The following is a 19216-nucleotide window of genomic DNA, read 5'->3' as shown; positions in this document are numbered from 1 at the left end:
GTATCTATAACATCTACCTAGAATGTCAGCCTTGTGTTTTGTGTTTTTTTCAATTGGATTATTGCATCATTTAGAGAATAAAGAAACATGGTGGGAGAAGTAACCAAAGAAGAATGTTCATTATCCAAACCAAGGAAAAAGTAGTTGACTAATGGCTAAAATAAGGACATACACGGGCTCCCCTACTGTCTTATCTCATTAAGATACCATAAGGGACTGAGCTCCTCATTGCTTTTCATGTGTATTCCTGATTTTTTTCATGATTTATTTTTGGATATAATGCATTGTAGGCAAATGAATACAGAAACATAGAGGGAGTTCTGTCTTTGCATGCTACTGTGTTAACTGATGCTTGTTCATATTGGAATTGAGTCCTCATTTTGCAAGGGTCCACGGTAACTGACAGCAAATCTGTTATAAAGGAACTGTGTGCAAAAAAGAGGACTTGGTTCCGATAAGCATGAACTCTGGTTAACACTGGCACCAAGCAAAATGAGGACTGTCTTAAGGAAATAAATAAGAATTCAATTTCCAAATGTCTACAGTGGCCATATAATTCCCTCTTTTGTGGTCATTAAGGGGAAACAAAGAAATCACTGATTACAGTCATTTCCATTATCTGACATGTCATCACCCAGGTTTCCTCATTATGCAATGTTAACAGTGTTGAGGTTACTTGAAAACGGTTCCAGTCCTAATTAGGAGGCCATCCCTGCTATCTGTATTCTGATTAAATGACGTTGCCTGGAAATCACAGTAAGAGTCTATTCTGTTTCCTCCCCTTGCTCAGATCTCGTAAACACAGACTCAATTAAAGAGAGTTTCCTTATCAGGTTTTTATGGGTCATTTTGGTGAATTTATTAAAGTCTTAATTCATGCTGAAAACTGAAGGCAGTGGCTCCAAGGTCTTTGGTGGGAGCCAGGACTAGATGAGCAGGACTTGCTCTGATGTTTTAGGGAGTCCAAAATAGATAGAAGTCAGAACATCCAGTTATAGGTCATGAATCTAGGGAGCTGGTGAAGTAGGAAGGAGTCTCACGGAGGGAGGATTACAGAACAGAGATATGGAAATCATGATGGCATGTCAGTTTATATTTTAGGTAAAAAGAAAAATCTAGTGTAGGCCCTTATCATTGCATACCTCAATTATTGAAATAATTTCTCAGCTGACCTTTAGGTCTTACCGTGTGCTCTTCCCTATCTATTCTCCATCTTATTGCAAATATGCTTTCCCTTAAATATTCTTCTCATTGTCCTATTTCCTTCCAACAAAAGGAGAAAAGCCAAGTCCCTACAACCCATCCCATTACTTAATATAGAATCTAACTTCTTTTGTCTATTTTTCACAATCTGCTGTTACTTTACTTAGTGTACCTTCTATCCCACTGGTTATTAGTACATGTTCCTAATAGAAGTCAGCTGTGCCTCTCTCTGCCCTATACTCCATGATTACATCTATACATTTCCCACCCACCACATGCCTATTGTCCAATAAGCTCTCCCCTTTCTCTCTTTCTTCTCTCTCTTAGTGCGTTCTCCTAAAACCGTTCATTCTTCTCTTACACTTTCTGCTATATTATAATTTCTTGTTTACATGCTTATGACTCCCCCTACACTGTGAGATTTATGGGAAACACTTGCCCTAAGGGTCAAGAACTGAGCACTGTGCTTGACACTTAGTAGAAAGTCAGCAAATTTTACTGAAGGGATAAATGCCTGTAGTTTTCTCTCTCTTGGAATGTTAGACGTTATACTTATCCGAAGTACATATCCTACTAAATCTCATGTCCATACAGCCTCTACTAACTGTTCAAAACTTTTTAGTTCCCCTTGAACACCAGGCTACTTATAATTATTCACATCATCATGTACACACTCACTCAGTGGAGCACTTTGGCATTGGTTCATGACTCTGTTGTTTGTGTTAGGCTTGTCTCAGGAGTGTTTCAAATAATTGATAATGGGGAGTTACCAAGCCAAAGGAGTTTCCACTTAAAGTTCACACAGTGTGTTGGTGAACATATTTAGAATTATACAGTATTAGAGCTGAAATGACTTTAAGATTCTTTTTCTCAGCACTTTCCTATAAAATGAATCCCAGACATGTTTACTGTTTTTTGGTTACTGTCTAGGAAATTAGGGCTTTGCCTAGTTTAATAATAATCAGGGAAGAAAGTACTTGGTAAAACATTGGAAGGTAGTTTTAAAACCTGAATGCCCTATATATGTGATATTTGTTGTCTTCAGAGTTTTTGCAAGGCAACTTAAATTGCATTACTCATTACAAAAATCCATATGCCTTTTGAGTACTACTGTTGGTTGGTTTGTTTTCAACCTATAATGGCAACGATGACCTTGCACAGAGCATTTCCTAAGGATTAATGAGCAGGTGGGGGTTAATGGCTATCAACTCCTCCCAGCTAGTCATCAATCCCAAGGAAATATTGGAAGCCAAGTCATTAACTGCATTGCCAACTTCTGAAATCAAATCCTTCTCTACCCGCCTTGCCAAGGACTTATATTTAAGATGGGCTTATTATATTTTGAAAAGCTTCTTTAGTTACTTTCCTTGTCATTAACCTGTACAAGAAAATATGTAAATATTAATATATAAATATATACATATAAATAAAAATAAAAGAATAACCGTTAGCCTCTAGACTGACAGGAGAATGTCATGAGGAGATAAATAGTTTTCCATATTTTTATTAATATGTTCTGCCTCTTTCATTTGCTACCCTTTAACTCCTTTTTTCAAACTCAGATTCTCTAGAGAAAATCATTGTATTGTACGTCTTAAGTGGCTAAAACACATATCAAGTTTCTGCAATTTAACCTCATACAATGTTAGATTCTTTTTTGGGGGGAAGGGGGTTGAGGGTTATAGACAGTTTGATTGTAGTTGTTTTAATTGAATATGATTTTTCCTATTTATTCCTGATATATATTTGATCTTTACAAATATTAGTAAGCATGATAGTTTCTCCTTTGGCATTAGTCATTATTGTCCAAAATATTCTAAGAGATAGATAAACATCAACAATTCAGGTGCACTCTCTCAGTGCATTTCCCCTTGAGAAATAAACTATGGAAAATGAAGAAATGTTGGGGAGCAGAGAAGTTCATGTTTCTTTTTATTGAGGCAGCTCAGGACCCCATTTCATCACGCAGCATCCTGATTCTTACATTGACACAAATTCCATAAAGAAATGACATGGGGTGGCAAACTGTCACCTAAGTACCAGTGTTTAAAATATGTGCCAAGGATCATTGTCACCAAGGAAGACTTCATTCCATAACCTTTCACAACAGACATGAAGAAGTTTCTCACACCTGGGTCTAGTCCTTAGTTTTTACTTTCAGAAATATGATTTTGGTAGCTCATCACGAGAAGGTAGTCACACTTACTAAGCACAGAAGAAATGGGTGTTTAGAGCAGAATGCCAATTTGCTAAATTATGGTTAGAACTATAATAGACCCTTCATATACTTCAATATGTCAAATCTTTTCATGTAGAACTTAATTTTTTTGCAGTCATATATATCTTAGAGAACATGATGATAAAACCAATGAATAATCTTCCTATAAAAACACACAATCACATTTATACAAAAAATTGCATATAATTTCAAGAGATTCATAAATTGCCCATAATCCACTCATAAACTTTTGAGGAACCCATGGATTGAACTATACATTTTTATGACAAGGCAAATTATAATTAAATAAGATAGTTAATGAAAAATCAAACTAAGAAATCTTAGTTGTAAGATTCAAATTTCTTTAGCATCAGATTATAATAATCTGGTGTATTAATCATTCTTTATAATTGGACTTCAGTTGTCAACAGTAGAGGCATAACAGTAATAAAAACAATGACAAGCATTCATGCAGTATTGACTATATATACCAGGCATTGTTCTTAATATACTAACTCATGTATCCTCACAACAATAGAGTATGTAAATCAGAATATCCAGTCTCTAGGAAGCTTCACAGATGGTCACTACACACAATAGTATCTCTGATAAGAAAACCCAAAAAACTATTTCATTAGCATACACTTAGTCATGTAAGTAATAGGCAACCTACAATAACCAATATTTTCTAGAGTCTATTTCTTTTTAAAATTCTTTATTATCTCCTCTTTTCCTTAATTAAATATATACATATTTAGTATATACAATGTGCCAGATACTGTGGGTGTGGTATATAGCATTCAGCTTATTGCTGGTAAGGAAAAATTTTTACCTGAATCTTTTGTTTTCAATCACCCATGTGCATACTGATTTTGTGTAATCTACTTCTTCACAATGCTAATTTATTTATGTTTTTTTTGGTCAGGGTAGGGAGCAAGGAGTAGTTATTGCTCCCCCTCTTTACCATTTATAGGAATTGTATACCATTTTTATTTTTTTGGTTCTTATATGGATCTTATCAATGGACTTGATACATGTTTTGTTATTATAAAATTAGCTCATTAGCCTGGCTCCTGAACAGGAATTAAAATGTGGACTACATTCAGTAATGCAATTCAGCAAATATTTATGGATTGCCTAGACATCATTCCATTCCTGTCCTTAGAAAGTTTATGATTAAATAGGTCGAATGCATTTCCAAACATTTAGATTCAAACACAGATTTGATAAGTGCTGTAATCTTGGCATTACAAACACTTAGGGAAAGAATGTATTAATACTGTCCAATAAGTCCAAGGGAGGTCTAGTAGAAATTGTCATTGTAAAATTGGCTCTGACGTTGGGTACAATTTTGAAAGAATTATCAGAGTAGGACATTCCAGGCCATGGGAAAAATGGGAGCAAGGCTCTGAAGAAGAAAAGTAGGGGGTATATTTTTAAAATCAGAAACATCTTGCAACCTAGACTGTATTGTGAGGAACCGTGGGACATAAGAGTGGGAAAGCAATATGGCGCAGCATCACGGTGTCCTGCATGTCATACATATAAGGCAGCGATTATCAGGAGGGTACAATTCCTCCCGCCCCCCCGGAACGTTTGCTAATGTCTAGAGACAGTGTAGATTGCCATAACTGGGGGTGCTACTGGCATCTAGTGGGTAGAGGCAGTAAGGGATTTAGGCTGCATTCTATGAGCACTGAGGAACTATTGGTGGGATATGTTTTCCCAAACTGTGATTGTCTAGTTCCCTGTGTGTTGTTACACTAAATATACAATGAGTTACTTTGAAGACCTCCCCCCAACCCTGCCCAGGAAAAGTATAAAACAAAAAACCCAATGTTGCATGTAAAGATATCCTATATTAATCATTTGGTGGCCCTGAACCTCAGAAAAAGAGCAGAAAGGAAGGAGAGAGACATTTTTACACTTTGGTAGGGCCCCAGAATCAAAAATGTTAGTCCAAAGGAGAATGCAGGCCTTGTTACAAACCAGCACATTTCTGATCATTGGGCCAGTCTGATTTCATCTCCTGAAGTATGAAATAGCAAGCGGTGTGCGGAGCTTGAGGTTTTAGGCTTTCTTTGGTGATGCATTTCGCTAAACCAACACAGCAGCAGCTATCATAAAAATACAGACATATCCCTGAACTCCTTAAATCCTACCCTCTCGTTTGAAAAACAAGGCAGTCATCTATATTTCATGTCTTCATAAATAATCAACCCCAAAATGTGCATATGATCAAAAGGATTCATAAGCAGCCAGAATCTTCGAGCCAGGTATGCTTTTCCCTCCTGCCTCCCATGAGGCTAAACGAGCAGGGGAAAAAAAAAACAACAAATTAATTTTATTTTAGCTTTGCCAAGTGGTTGGCTGTGTTTCTGGGCCTGCTTTTCTAACATGAAGTAGATTTCACTTTCTGTTGCTAAGGCAGAGCTGGAGCTGCCGCCGCCTACCCCAGGTCCTCGCCTATTCCAAGTCCTTCCTTTGGATCCTGGCAAAGGAATCAGATCTTTCTCATTCCTGGCTTTCCTAATTACTGGTTCAAACGAGTTCGGAGGCAGGAGTGTGATGATCAGTTTTCAAGGGCATTTGGAGATGATGTGACTCTCCTTCCGTGACGATTCTTGTTCTGTGTGCTCCAAGGGTTATATCCATGGGGATGACTGGAAAGCTGAGTCAAACCTCCCTGGCCCTGAAGTCCCTGTAAAGAAGCAAATCATGAAAACAGCTTTTGCATCGTCCACCTTGGAATTTTCAAGGCAATCGTGTTATTTTTAGGCACGTACAGCAGAGGGCATTGTTTGGCCAAGCTTCAAACAGGGCTGCTATTGATGATAACAGATTAAGAGAAACAGGAAAACTTTTTGTGTAATAAACAAACAAAAAAAAGAGAGAGCAAGGAGACAACAAAGTGACCTTTATATTGCTCTTTAGCTTTTCTTTGTAAGGAGGATTTCTGTGAAAATAACTAAAAAGTGGACAAGCATTGGTCCAGAAATTAATGACATTTCTGCTACATGAGTTGAACTCTACTAGATGCCAGGGATCAATTAGTGTACGTAACATCATTTAGGTCCTCAATGGATTCACAGCTTTAACTGTCTAGAAGCTGCTCCTGTCTGCGTGGACGCCCATTCGTTCATTCATTCACGCATTTAACAAATGTTTGTTGAGTATTTTCCTCTAGGTGAATACCAATGAATTAGGGAGACAAGTCTCTGCTTCACGGGACTTAACATCCCATTCAGATGAGATAGGCAGTAAGAGAACATCAAGTATATGAGAAGATACCAAATGATGATAAGTGCTAAGGTGAAAATTAAATACGATGATGCGACTGATGGTGACAGAAGGGCTACTTTGGGCCGCCTGATCAAGGAAGAATTTTCTGAGAAAGTAAAATTTAAAGGGAACCCTGAATGACAAGGAAAACCAACCACACAAAGGTCAAAGGACACGTGCTCCAGGCAGAGGGCACCCTCAGGCAGAGGTCTTGGGGAAAGCTTGGAGTGTTTTAAGGAATGGAGGAAGTCCAGGGTGCTTGAAGACAGAAGGGGGGTGGAGGAAGTTGAAATGTAAGAGAAGTTGGCGGGTGTCAGGCCATCATTTGTTAGATGACAAAACAGTTTGCATTTTGCCCTAAAAGGGTATAGAACTAACAGGAACATTTGAACTGAAGAATGACATGGACATATCTAGACATTTAAACCACCAATTGCTGTATGAGGAACTGACTGCAGTAAGGTGGTTGCAAACGTGGAGAAACCTGCAAGAGAGTACGTCAGTGTCCAAGTTAGACATGAAGACCACTTGGTCTAGAAATGGGCAACAAAGAGAAGTAGATGGATCCAGTCACATTTTAGTAGTAGAGTCAGATGAATAGTGTCCTACTGGATGTAAATAAGAAAAGTCAAGAAAGATCCTCACGTTTCTGCTTGGAGCAACTGGGTGTGTCACAGTGGCGTTCATCCGGATGCAGGGGAAGGTTTGGGGATTTGCTTTCAGTATATGCTTGACATTTAGTGAACACAATCCTCTCAATGTCTAATTATTAATGTTATTGTCATCACTCCCACTTATGGAAAGTGCAGAAGGTGCCGCTCTGAGAAGGCCAATTTTTGTCACTGACCCCTGCAGGTCAGAGACCTCAGATCGAGTTCCTTCTGTCCGGTGTCATTCACACCATCAGAACGAGACTATATTTGGTAAAGCAGATCAGAAAATGTCTTCTTCATCAGAGAATGAAGGAGGCACATATGGCCTAAAGATCCCTTCTTTTGGATTTTGGAAAGTTAGGAAAGTCTTAAAGGGTTGGGGGAAGGTAGGTGGGTTCAGGGGTGAAGTTTTTAGAAAAGTGTGGAGACTTCTTGAAATTGCAGGGAAGCATGCGCGGTTTCCAGACATGCTTGGAATATGCCTGGCTATACATTGCATGTTTCGTTCTAATATTAAATCTCCACCCCTGGAGTGACTTTTAGATAATGAAGAAAAGTTTGTCAAACACCAAGGAGTTTTCACCCTGTCTTGAATCTTTCTTGTGCAGACCAGTTTCTTAGTTGCAGTCCTTGGATTCTTTATCTGGTCGCTTCCAGCAGATTTAACTAACCCTGGAATTTTCACCTTTTTTTGATGAGCTCAGCCTACTTTTGTCAGAGGATATGTTGAAGGGAAGACAAGAAAGTTAGAAGTTTAAACATTAACTACTGATGTGGTGGCACAACCCAGAGACAAATTTACCAAAGATCAAACAGTCGATAATCCTAAGTCAACCCTCCAGCCCTCCTCATTTTATCTGAAATCTGGCTTTTGTTCCTCTCAGTTTGCTAACATAGACTTGGGGGCGGGGGGTGCTTTCTATGCTTCAACGTGTTCCAAGTTGGAAAATATAGGATGTCATCCGGGAGCCCAAACTAAATGTATGTTTAGTAGTCCTTGGTGTGTAGTTTATAGAGTAGACATGAGCAGCACTAGAAATCAGATACACCTCCTTCCTGATTTGCCCACCAGAGTTTGTGAAATGATAAAATCTGTGTACACTGATTTTAATTTTATCTGAGATAAAAATTCACTTTGTTAGAACACACTTCCCCTTTGTTTTGGACGATTGCCTTTATTAGACCTTTTTTTAAGAATTTATTTTATTGTTGAAAGTATTGCAGATGTCCCCCATTTTCTCCCCTTTACCCTCTCCCCTCATCTGTGTGTTATTTTTTAAAATTGTTTTATTTATATTGTACACCTGAAACTAATACACTGTTTTGATTTTGATTTTTTTAATGTGATCACATACAGAAGCTAATTTTGCCTTTAGTGGTATTTTATACTCTGCAGAATTTCAACTACCCTGGTTAATTTGAACCTATATACTTCTCAGTAGTCAGATAATCAGATTGAAGATCAGTTCCACTTAGTTCTAAAGTAACCTGAGGGATATCGATTATTAAAGTCTTCTGACTTTTCCATCAACCAGTCTTCTCTCTCCAATTTGTTTCACACATAAGGGCAGCTTCTTCCTAAAACAATGTTCTCATCATGTCCTTTCCTGCTTCAGAACTTGGAGTTTCTTCTTAAGTCTCTTTATTGCCACAAATCCAAATTATTCTACCAGGCGTTCAGTGCCCTTCAACTGGGTCAACTTAACTGTCTAAATTCCGCCGCGTAAGCCCCCTGCTTCCATTAAGCCAGCTTTCTTACTATGTCAGGCTCCTACGCCTCTGCTTTTACACCTCCACCACCACCTTCCCTCTTAAAACTTTCCCTGATTATCTGCGTCTATTTTGATTTCTGACTATGCTTCATGGCATTTAGGCATTGAATACATTGCTTTGAATTAGTGCCTAGAGACAGACATGTACACTTTTTATTGTTTATATGTACCTACATATTTATATTATAGCTCCGGCAAGATTGTGAAGTTCTAGAAGACCTGGCCAGTTTAGCTCTTTTATAATCCTTGTCTTATACTCTCCAGAACATAGCAACATGTTGGCTGCATGGTGTTGTCTTTTCCTTCCTACTTTTCTTCCTACTCATCCTCTCTCTACTCATTGCTTTTTCTCATTTAATGATATTGTAATGTCGTCACCTCTAAATATTAAACATGCTTATTCTTGTACTATAAACTGCATAAGTCTTCTAGAAGAATGAAAAGGCACATCCAGATGTTTTTATCCTGATCTCAATTTCTTAAAATCCTAACATTTTCTAGAAACAGTGCAAGACCCGTGTGGTTAGCCAAAGATCCTGCTTTTGACTTGACAGGTTGAGTCCCTGGGTTACGGCCCTTTCAATGTTGTATCATTTCCATTGCATTTACCTAGAGGGTAAGCCCTGGGCATATTTACAAAAATTTTATTTTCTCTGAAAAGCTGCAGAACGACATACTCCCGCAATAAGGGGTGGAGAAAGCTCAATAGATTTGCAAAATTGAGTTTCAGATGGGAAAAAAAGAACTATATTAGGAAATATTTGTATGATGAATTTGATTTGGAGAAGTGGTATTTAATTTTTTGTATTTTTCTTTTCCTGTAAATTCGAACTTTTTTTTTTTTAAATTTAAAGAGATATCCAGAGAAATGACTGCAACAGAAAGCCTTCTTAGCATGATGGGGATGGGCCTCACCTTTCTTAGAAGCAAATCTTGTTGCTCATATTAGTTTCCTTTGATAGAGCTCAGATTTATAATGGTATAAGAAATCAGAATTTTTCTGCTGCCTTATTTGCCTTTACTTTGCTTTTGGTTAGAGGAAGAGGGAGATGAAAAGAGGAAAAAGATACAGGGAGAGAGAAGAGAGGGAGAGAAAAGAATGAATATGAAAGTATCAGGATAGGCGGGACTATAAGTAACCAGGAAAAATAACTGTTTGTACTGTAAGGAATTGGTTATTTTACATAATAAGAAAATACAGAGGAAAGACAACTACAGGATTAATGAATTCAGCTACCTATCACAATATTAAGAATGCCTGTTCTTTCCCTCTTGTCATTTTTCTTCCTTGACGTATATCAGCCTTGTCCTCGGGCTGCCTCCCCTCTTGGCCACAGGATGGCTGCAGGAACTCCAGGCATCTTATCCTCACAAGGTTATCCAGAAGCAGAAGAAAGAAGTACTTTTTTGTTTGCATGTTTGTTTTTGATTTTTGTTAAAGACATATTTATTCAGCATCATGATCAGACTATTACATTTAGCAATAAGTATGGTTGCAAAAAAGAAAAAAAAAATCTACATTAAAACCCTTTGTTGAAGCCCTGCCTGGTGTGGCTCAGTTGGTTGAGTGTTGTCTCATGTGCCAAAAGGTTGCTGGTCCAATTCCTGGTGAGGGCACATACCCAGGTTGTGGGTTCGATCCCTGATCAGAGTGTTTTGTGAAGCAACCAATGGATGATTCTCTCTTTCTCCCTCTCCCTTCCTCCCTCGCTAAAATCAATACAACATATTTTAAAAACAAACAAAAACACTTTGTTGGAAAGCTTTTCACTTTCCACAAAATAGAAACTAAAATAACTTGCTATATAATTAGTCACAAATACAGTCCTCAAGTTTTTTGCCCATTCACATGAGTATTGCCTGAAACATGGTCATCTTTGTAGCAGTTAGGCCCTGCTACCACTCTGCTTGGCTGAGTTCATGAATTTCTTATAACCTGTAGCTTCCCTGTCACTTCTCTGGCTCTCCTCTCCTGCTAATCTTTGTTTCCTGGCAGCAATGAAAACTTTCTGCTATTACCATAGCTACTGCTGCCGTTGGAACAATAGCCACCTTGGTTTCATGGTTTGGCAAAGTATTGGCCTCCACCACCATAGGGGCCAGAGCTTCTGCCTCCAAAGTTTCCTCCTTTCATGGGTCCAAAATGTAAAGATTGATTGTTGTAATTGCCAAAGTCATTATAGCTTCCACCACCTCCAAAACCGCTTCCACTACCACTGTCAAAGCTGCCTCTGCCTCCTCCGTTGTTATATTGTCATAGCTGACATTCCTGCCATGGCCACCACCCTGGAGTCCATAAGCCTGGCCACCACTTCCATAGCCTCTGCTTCTTCCAGAGTAACCAGGGCTGCTCCCTCCATAACCACCACCATTACCAAATCCATTAAGCCATCCCCACTGCCACCCTATCCACCACTACCATGGCTGTCTCCAAAACCACCTTGATTACTGAAGTTTCCTCCATGACCAAAGTTGTCATTCCCACCGAAACCACCTCCACAACCACCTCCAAAGTTTCCAGAACCACACTGACTTCTTTGGCTGAATGAAGCACTAGCCAACTCTTGTTTAGACAGGGCTTTCCTTACTTCACTGTTGTGGTCAGTCACAGTATGGTATTTCTGAATGACAATCTTGTCTAGAGAGTCATGGTCATCCAAGGTTACAAAAGCAAAGCCTCTCTCTTGATCAGTCATGATTTTAATCATTTCAATTTCCCCATAGTGTTCAAATAATCTCTTAGGTGATGTTCTTCAGTGTCCTTCTCAATACTACAGACAAAAATATTTTTCACAGTTAAGTGGGCATCAGGTCTTTGAGAATCTTTAGAGGCGGCCTTCTCTGGTTCCACAGCTCTTCCATCCACCTCGTGTGGCCCTGCATTCATGGCTGCATCCACCTCTTCCATAGTGGCATCGTGACAAACCCAAAGCCTCTGGAGCACTTGGTCTTTGGATCTCTCATCACCACATAGTCTGTGAGCTGTCCCAGCTCTTTGGAAGTCTCTGACTTAGACATGAAGACTGTGGGAGGGGAGACTTCAATGATGCTTACTCAGTGGCATCCACCAGCAGAAAGGAGTGACCTAACGAACAGATCTTCCCAAGAACTACTACTTCCCCATGTTTCTTATTTGTGGAAGAAAAATTTTTTCCCAGACCCTTTCTTTGATTTCCCCTCATATCTCATTGGCTGAATTGTGTCGCATGTCCAGACCTAACCTGTCTCTGGCAATAGGAAAGCCAAAGTTTGTTTAGAAAAGAGCTCAGCAAATTATAGTCCAAAAGTCAGCCCACCACGTTTTTGTACGTTCTGTGAGCTAAGAATAGTTTTGAATTTTTAAATAGTTGAAAAAAAATTTAGCAATAACTTTTTGAGATGTGAAAATTATGAAATTCAAATTATGTATTTCAAATTTCGGTGCCCATGCATAGTTTAATTGGAACACAGCCATACCCATTCATTTATCTTTTTTCTATAGCTACTTTCAAGCTATAATGGCAGAGTTGAGCAGTTACAAAAAGAATACCATATGGCCTGCAAAGCCTGAAATATTTACTCTGTGGCCCTTTACAGAAAAGTTTGCCCAGTCCTAGCTTAAACCAAACTCTATTTACCCATCACTGCTCCATCAGCCTCTCCCAAAGCCCATCATATATTTTTGTGATTTTTTTTAAAAGATGGGAGTGAATTATCCTGAACAAAGTTTTCTTGGGAAAGAGCAAGGGAGTAAGACATTGATTAGGCAACAATTATGGAGAGAGAGAGAGAGATATCAAGGTTCAAGCACATTTTAAGTAAATAACCCACCTGTAGTGTTGTAAAAAGCTAACTCCCTAAACATCACCAGCACAACCTGTTCATAAGACAGTGCTGAGTTTATTGCTCTCCGGGGTGAGGGAGAACCCCACCCCACCAAAGATTAAGGAGTTTCTGAGAGAAGTGGCAAAGAAGAGGCCAGAATCTAATGAGAACTGGAAGTTTGATCTTAGGGTGGCTTTCCAACGTGAGAACTTGATTAGGACTTCGTAAGAGTTATGGTACAGCAGTGCAGGATTGGAGAACACAGCAAGGAGCCCTGATGGATTCAAAAAATCTTAGAGCACAGGCCTCCATGGATGCTTTCCATGAGAGGTGATAGATCTGGGTCAGTTCCCATAAGGGCAATGAAACAAGCCATCTGCTTTGGCAGGGGAGTCCCAGAAGAAGATAGAGATGCTTCTAAAGACAGTGGAAGAGCAAACTCATGTTGATGTCCTTGGTTAGGTGTGGTTTGGAGGCCTCAGCGTCAGGGCTGAGTGTGGTAAATGGTTTTGGTACTCAAGTGTTTTGGGAGGTTTGTTGCTGTTGCAAATGAGTGTGAGTGTGGGTGTCTGTTGGGGGAGGGGGGTTGAGTGGCTGTGTTTCACTAAATGTATCTTTCTCCTACCCTGCTTCCAAACTAGTTCTAATGTCTAGACAGGTCATGCTGACTTAGCAATGATGCTGTGCTAAGTCAGGCATCCCCATTAACTACTCTCTGGTACTCAGCTCCTCCTGGGTGTCTCAGTGCAGTGAAGCATGAATAAAGAAAAAAGAAAGGTCTGTTGACAAAATCAAGATATCCTCTGGGACCAGGCTAAAAGTATTATAGTTTAATTCAAAACCCATACAGATCCATTTGTAAATAAATGCTGCCAGATGACATTGTAATGGACAGTGCGTACCTTTAAATTGATTTCCTTTTGATGTGATAAAAACATCTTATGAAAGAGATGTTGAAACGTGGCTTTTGATGTAAAGTAACATAATTGAGATTTCAAAGTAGAAAACCTTTTGTTGATAGTAGTTCATTCGATGCAGTGCGTGTACCAAGCATTATTTGCTGTAGGTTATAAATCAGCTTTCAACCAGTTATAATTCATAAATTGTTACTTATGACCGATTTATGGGAAATCTCATTAATTGCAATAGCAAAAAGACCTTGAAGTAAGCTAGAAGTAGAAAATAAAACAGCCTGGGAATTGAAAGAGAACAGGCATCTGTACTCTGCAATTCATAGTAATGTCATGTTTGCATGTTTTATTGATAGCACGCTCCTGATCATGCCAGTTAAACCTCACCACAACTTTGAATAACAAATATTATTGTAACTTCTACCTTATATGAGAAGAAACTGAGTGTCCCATCATTTTATTTTAATATGCATTAAATATTTATTATATGTTGTTTATTATGAGACAGCAACGTTACATAGACTTTGGGACAGTCCTAACAAAAGCCTATAGCATATGTTTATTATTGCACCTCATCGAATTGCCTGTTTTTCACCTTTTTAATTATAATTTGCTTAGGGATAAGGTTTATGTTCTTCTGCTTTATATGCCCAGACATTTTACTAAGTCTGGCTAAAGGCAACGACGAAAACAGTATTAATAGTAACCACAACATCTAACGTGTATTGAGTTCTTACAGTGTGGGAGGCATTATTCTAAACTCTGTATCTACGTTCACTAATTTTCTCCTCACAACAACACTAAGGGGAATTTAACATTATCGCTTGCATTTTGCAAGTGAGGAGATTGAACCATGGAGGGCATAAGTTAACTTCCCCAAAGCAACACGTAATAATTACTAAATTAGTGCCTTTTTGAACTGGACTGTGGTCAGCTCCTTGCCCCCCTCCCCTTTTTTTTTCTTTCCAAGAGATTCATAGAAGAGTCACTGTTTATTGAAATGAGAGATTTGGGAGAAGCCATTACACAGTTGCCCAATCCATGGTACACCAGTGGAGTGGGGCATATACTGGGTAACTCAAGTTTCTTTGGATGCCTCCTTGCCATGGAAGAGATGCAAAGAGTGAGTTATTTTATTTCTCTTAAAGTCTACTTAAAAATAAGAATAGAGTCACAAGACATGTAATAGTCCTGTTATACTAAAATATTTTCTGTAAATAAATATTGCACTTTATGGGAAATGATTTAATTTGTGGTATGTCTGCCTGTAGGTAGTGGTTGGCTATATTATAATGCGTTTTTGTATATGAGACTCTCTAGAAGTTTATGTGCAGTTGTGCAGGTCACTGTTTCAGTGAATCTTCACAGGGACCATATGTTAAGTTGCCAGTGTTTATAGCTGAGATCATCAAAGGAAAAGTTTTCTAAAGAAATTAATTATGAAAGAAATATATATATTTCTTTTTGTGGAGTGTTTGAAATCATACACTTTTGGACCAATTGGATGAACATCTGAGCCCTGGCTCTGTTGTTACTAGCCCTGTGAATTCATGTATGTTACTTCTATGATAAATTTCTTCATCTTGGAAATGAAGAATATAACAGTTTCTACATCAGAGAAATAAAGGATTGGATAGGATCAGGCAGGTAACCTGTACAATTGCAAAGGGCCCCATTCTCAGAAGGGTCTATGCTTGGCTTAATGCTCTCTTATAACTGATTTAAAATTCTTAATAATTATTAACAGGGCATCCATATTTTCATTTTGCACTGAGCCCCGCAAAGTATGTAGCCATTCCTGGATAGGATTGCTTGTGAAGTCTATAGCCCATGGTGCCCGACACATAGAATAACCCCAAATAAAATGTAAGCTATTATAAATTTTGCAAGGGATCTTTTAGCTTGTTGGGTTTGGCCCCCAGATTCTATTTTCTGAACTCTTCCAGTTTGATTAGACAGTGAATCTAATGGCAGGGTACATCTCATATGTCCTCATGCATTCGGCTTACAGTGGTTAGTTATCACTATTAAGGGCCTCCGCTGCATTCTCCCATTTCTCTGGGATTGCACATCTGATGGAATATGGGCTGTGGATGGCTGCTAATTTAAAGTGCAGAAACATTTTTCTAAAAATATGATTCATTACTCAATAAGGAACATTAGATTTGTTGTTTTCCTAGTTTGAGAAATGATGGCTTTAGCTGATACACTGTGTCACTGACATTGTCCCAGAAAGACATTTTGGAAGAGATCTAATACTCTCTTTTGCTCTCATTATATTGCAGACTATTTGAACTCCAGAAGGACCAACACCAGATAAATTATGAATGTTGAACAAGATGACCTTACATCCACAGCAGATAATGATAGGTCCTAGGTTTAACAGGGCCCTATTTGACCCCCTGCTTGTGGTGCTGCTGGCTCTTCAACTTCTCGTGGTGGCTGGTCTGGTGCGGGCTCAAACCTGCCCTTCTGTCTGCTCCTGCAGCAACCAGTTCAGCAAGGTGATTTGTGTTCGGAAAAACCTACGAGAGGTTCCTGATGGCATTTCCACAAACACTCGGCTGCTGAACCTCCATGAGAACCAAATCCAGATCATCAAAGTGAACAGCTTCAAGCACTTGAGGCACCTGGAAATCCTACAGTTGAGCAGGAATCATATTAGAACAATTGAAATTGGGGCCTTCAATGGCCTGGCGAACCTCAACACTCTGGAACTCTTTGACAATCGTCTTACTACCATCCCGAATGGAGCTTTTGTATATTTGTCTAAGCTGAAGGAACTCTGGTTGCGAAACAACCCCATTGAAAGTATCCCTTCTTATGCTTTTAATAGAATCCCCTCTTTGCGACGGCTAGACTTAGGGGAATTAAAAAGGCTTTCATACATCTCAGAAGGTGCCTTTGAAGGTCTCTCCAACTTGAGGTATTTGAACCTTGCCATGTGCAACCTCCGGGAAATCCCTAACCTCACACCGCTCATAAAGCTAGATGAGCTGGATCTTTCTGGGAATCACTTGTCTGCCATCAGGCCTGGCTCTTTCCAGGGGTTGATGCACCTTCAAAAACTGTGGATGATACAGTCCCAGATTCAAGTGATTGAACGGAATGCCTTTGACAACCTTCAGTCCCTAGTGGAGATCAACCTGGCACACAACAATCTAACATTACTGCCTCATGACCTCTTCACGCCCTTGCATCACCTAGAACGGATACACTTACATCACAACCCTTGGAACTGCAACTGTGACATACTGTGGCTCAGCTGGTGGATAAAAGACATGGCACCCTCCAACACCGCCTGTTGTGCCCGGTGTAACACTCCTCCCAATCTGAAAGGGAGGTACATTGGGGAGCTTGACCAGAATTATTTCACATGCTATGCCCCTGTAATTGTGGAGCCCCCAGCAGACCTCAATGTCACTGAAGGCATGGCAGCTGAGCTGAAGTGTCGGGCCTCCACATCCCTGACCTCCGTGTCCTGGATTACTCCGAATGGAACGGTCATGACACACGGGGCTTACAAAGTGAGGATAGCTGTGCTCAGTGATGGCACGTTAAATTTCACAAATGTAACCGTGCAAGATACAGGCATGTACACATGTATGGTGAGTAATTCTGTTGGAAATACCACTGCTTCAGCCACCCTGAATGTTACTGCAGCAACCACTACTCCTTTTACTTACTTTTCAACTGTCACAGTAGAGACTATGGAACCTTCTCAGGATGAGGCACGGACCACAGAAAACCACGTGGGGCCCACCCCAGTGACTGACTGGGAAACCACCAATGTGACCACTTCTCTCATGCCACAGAGCACAAGGTCAACGGAAAAAACATTCACCATCCCGGTGACTGATATAAACAGTGGGATCCCAGGAATTGATGAGGTCATGAAGACTACCAAAATCATCATTGGCTGTTTTGTGGCCATCACCCTCATGGCTGCAGTGATGCTGGTCATTTTCTACAAGATGAGGAAGCAGCACCATAGGCAGAACCATCACGCCCCCACAAGGACTGTTGAAATCATCAATGTGGACGATGAGATCACAGGAGACACACCCATGGAAAGCCACCTGCCCATGCCTGCTATCGAGCATGAGCACCTAAATCACTATAACTCTTACAAATCTCCCTTCAACCACACAACAACAGTTAACACAATAAATTCAATACACAGTTCAGTGCATGAACCGTTATTGATCCGAATGAACTCTAAAGACAATGTACAAGAGACTCAAATCTAAAACAGTTACAGAAAACAAACAGAACAAAAGGACAGTTTATTAATAATGACACAAATGACTGGGCTAAATCTACTGTTTCAAAAAAAAAAGTGTCTTTACAAAAAAAAAAAACAAAAAAGAAAAGAAATTTATTTATTAAAAATTCTATTGTGATCTAAAGCAGACAAAATTATGTGTATTCCTCAGAACCTGTTTTTGCTGCACTTATTTACCGTTTTCCCACATCCTGTCCCTGCCATCCCCGACTGCCATATTTTTCATAGGAGATCTCAAATCCCTACAGTATACAGTCTAGGAAATTTTGTAAGAATTCTGTTACACTTTGAGATTTTTATGGTGAATTCTAGTGGTGAGATCCAGTCTATTTTGTCTTTCTTTATTTTTCCCCCTCTTTCATTTTCCCCCTCACACCCTTATGAAGTAGTCCAATGGGGAATGCAATATTAGAAATAGATTTTTAAGAGAGAATGAGGAATATAATGCAAGATCTTATATTTTTCATGTAATGGCCTGTTCTGTATTTAGGAAGAGGACCAGTCAATGGAAAAGGGGGGAAAAAGGGGAGGGGGGAAAGCAAACAACAGATTAATTTACATATGAGCATCTATAAAACCCATGACCTTTTAAACAACTCTAGAACCAGAATTTGTAGTTTCAAACGCTAAAAATAAGATTATAAATAAAATATTGTTGGTTTTTTCTGTACCTCGACACAGCTCATTTGTAGAATGGCTCTAATGTGAGAAACTTGAAAGTGATCCAGTTTTCTACTTTCTGAGAAAGAAAATACGATAGTATTTTTCAGTCACAGCATCAGTCTCCATGGGGTCCTGTTTCATTAGGTTGACTTTAGTTTTGGATCTATATACTCAAGGATGCTGTAGTATTTTTCCCTCTAATAGGGTCACCCTTTTTGAGTGCTCAGATTAAAAATCATGTTTTTGTGAAGTAAATTTAATTACACTTGGAAGAAAGTGTAGTATAATCTACTTACCATCTCATAAAATTCTGCTGGCTTGACAAAGTATGACCACTGAATGCAAAGGTATTTAAATTATTCAAGTTGAAAAATCATTTTTGGTGCTGAGTGTCAACAAATTCAGTCCCATTCAACAATAATTAT

The 19216-nt window shown here is 39.2% G+C and overlaps 1 protein-coding gene and 1 pseudogene across 16 annotated transcripts in view; one reads left to right on the top strand and one right to left on the bottom strand.

The window, feature by feature from the left end:
• LRRC4C (leucine rich repeat containing 4C) overlaps positions 1-18791 on the top strand; it is an 834219-nt gene extending 815428 nt beyond the window's left edge. For 11 of the 15 annotated variants that reach the window (XM_081155249.1, XM_081155240.1, XM_081155239.1 and 8 more), the window contains one exon: positions 16129-18791. In XM_081155249.1, coding sequence (XP_081011375.1) covers positions 16171-18093 — 1923 coding nt within the window. In that variant the 5' untranslated portion in view covers positions 16129-16170 and the 3' untranslated portion in view covers positions 18094-18791. Of the gene's footprint in view, positions 1-14813; positions 14967-16128 lie in introns of all 15 variants that reach the window. The other 4 variants (XM_081155247.1, XM_081155246.1, XM_081155252.1 and 1 more) reach the window with 1 other exon arrangement.
• LOC308564403 (heterogeneous nuclear ribonucleoprotein A1-like) lies at positions 11079-12104 on the bottom strand (annotated as a pseudogene). Its single transcript has 2 exons — positions 11495-12104; positions 11079-11338 (listed from the first exon to the last, which is right to left on the bottom strand). The product of its transcript is annotated as a heterogeneous nuclear ribonucleoprotein A1-like (transcript).
• Positions 18792-19216: the final 425 nt, after the last annotated feature.

The sequence above is a fragment of the Miniopterus schreibersii genome (genome assembly GCF_964146895.1).
Source record: "Miniopterus schreibersii genome assembly, chromosome: 12".
NCBI lineage: Eukaryota > Metazoa > Chordata > Mammalia > Chiroptera > Miniopteridae > Miniopterus > Miniopterus schreibersii.
This window is presented reverse-complemented; position numbering and strand designations above follow the sequence as displayed.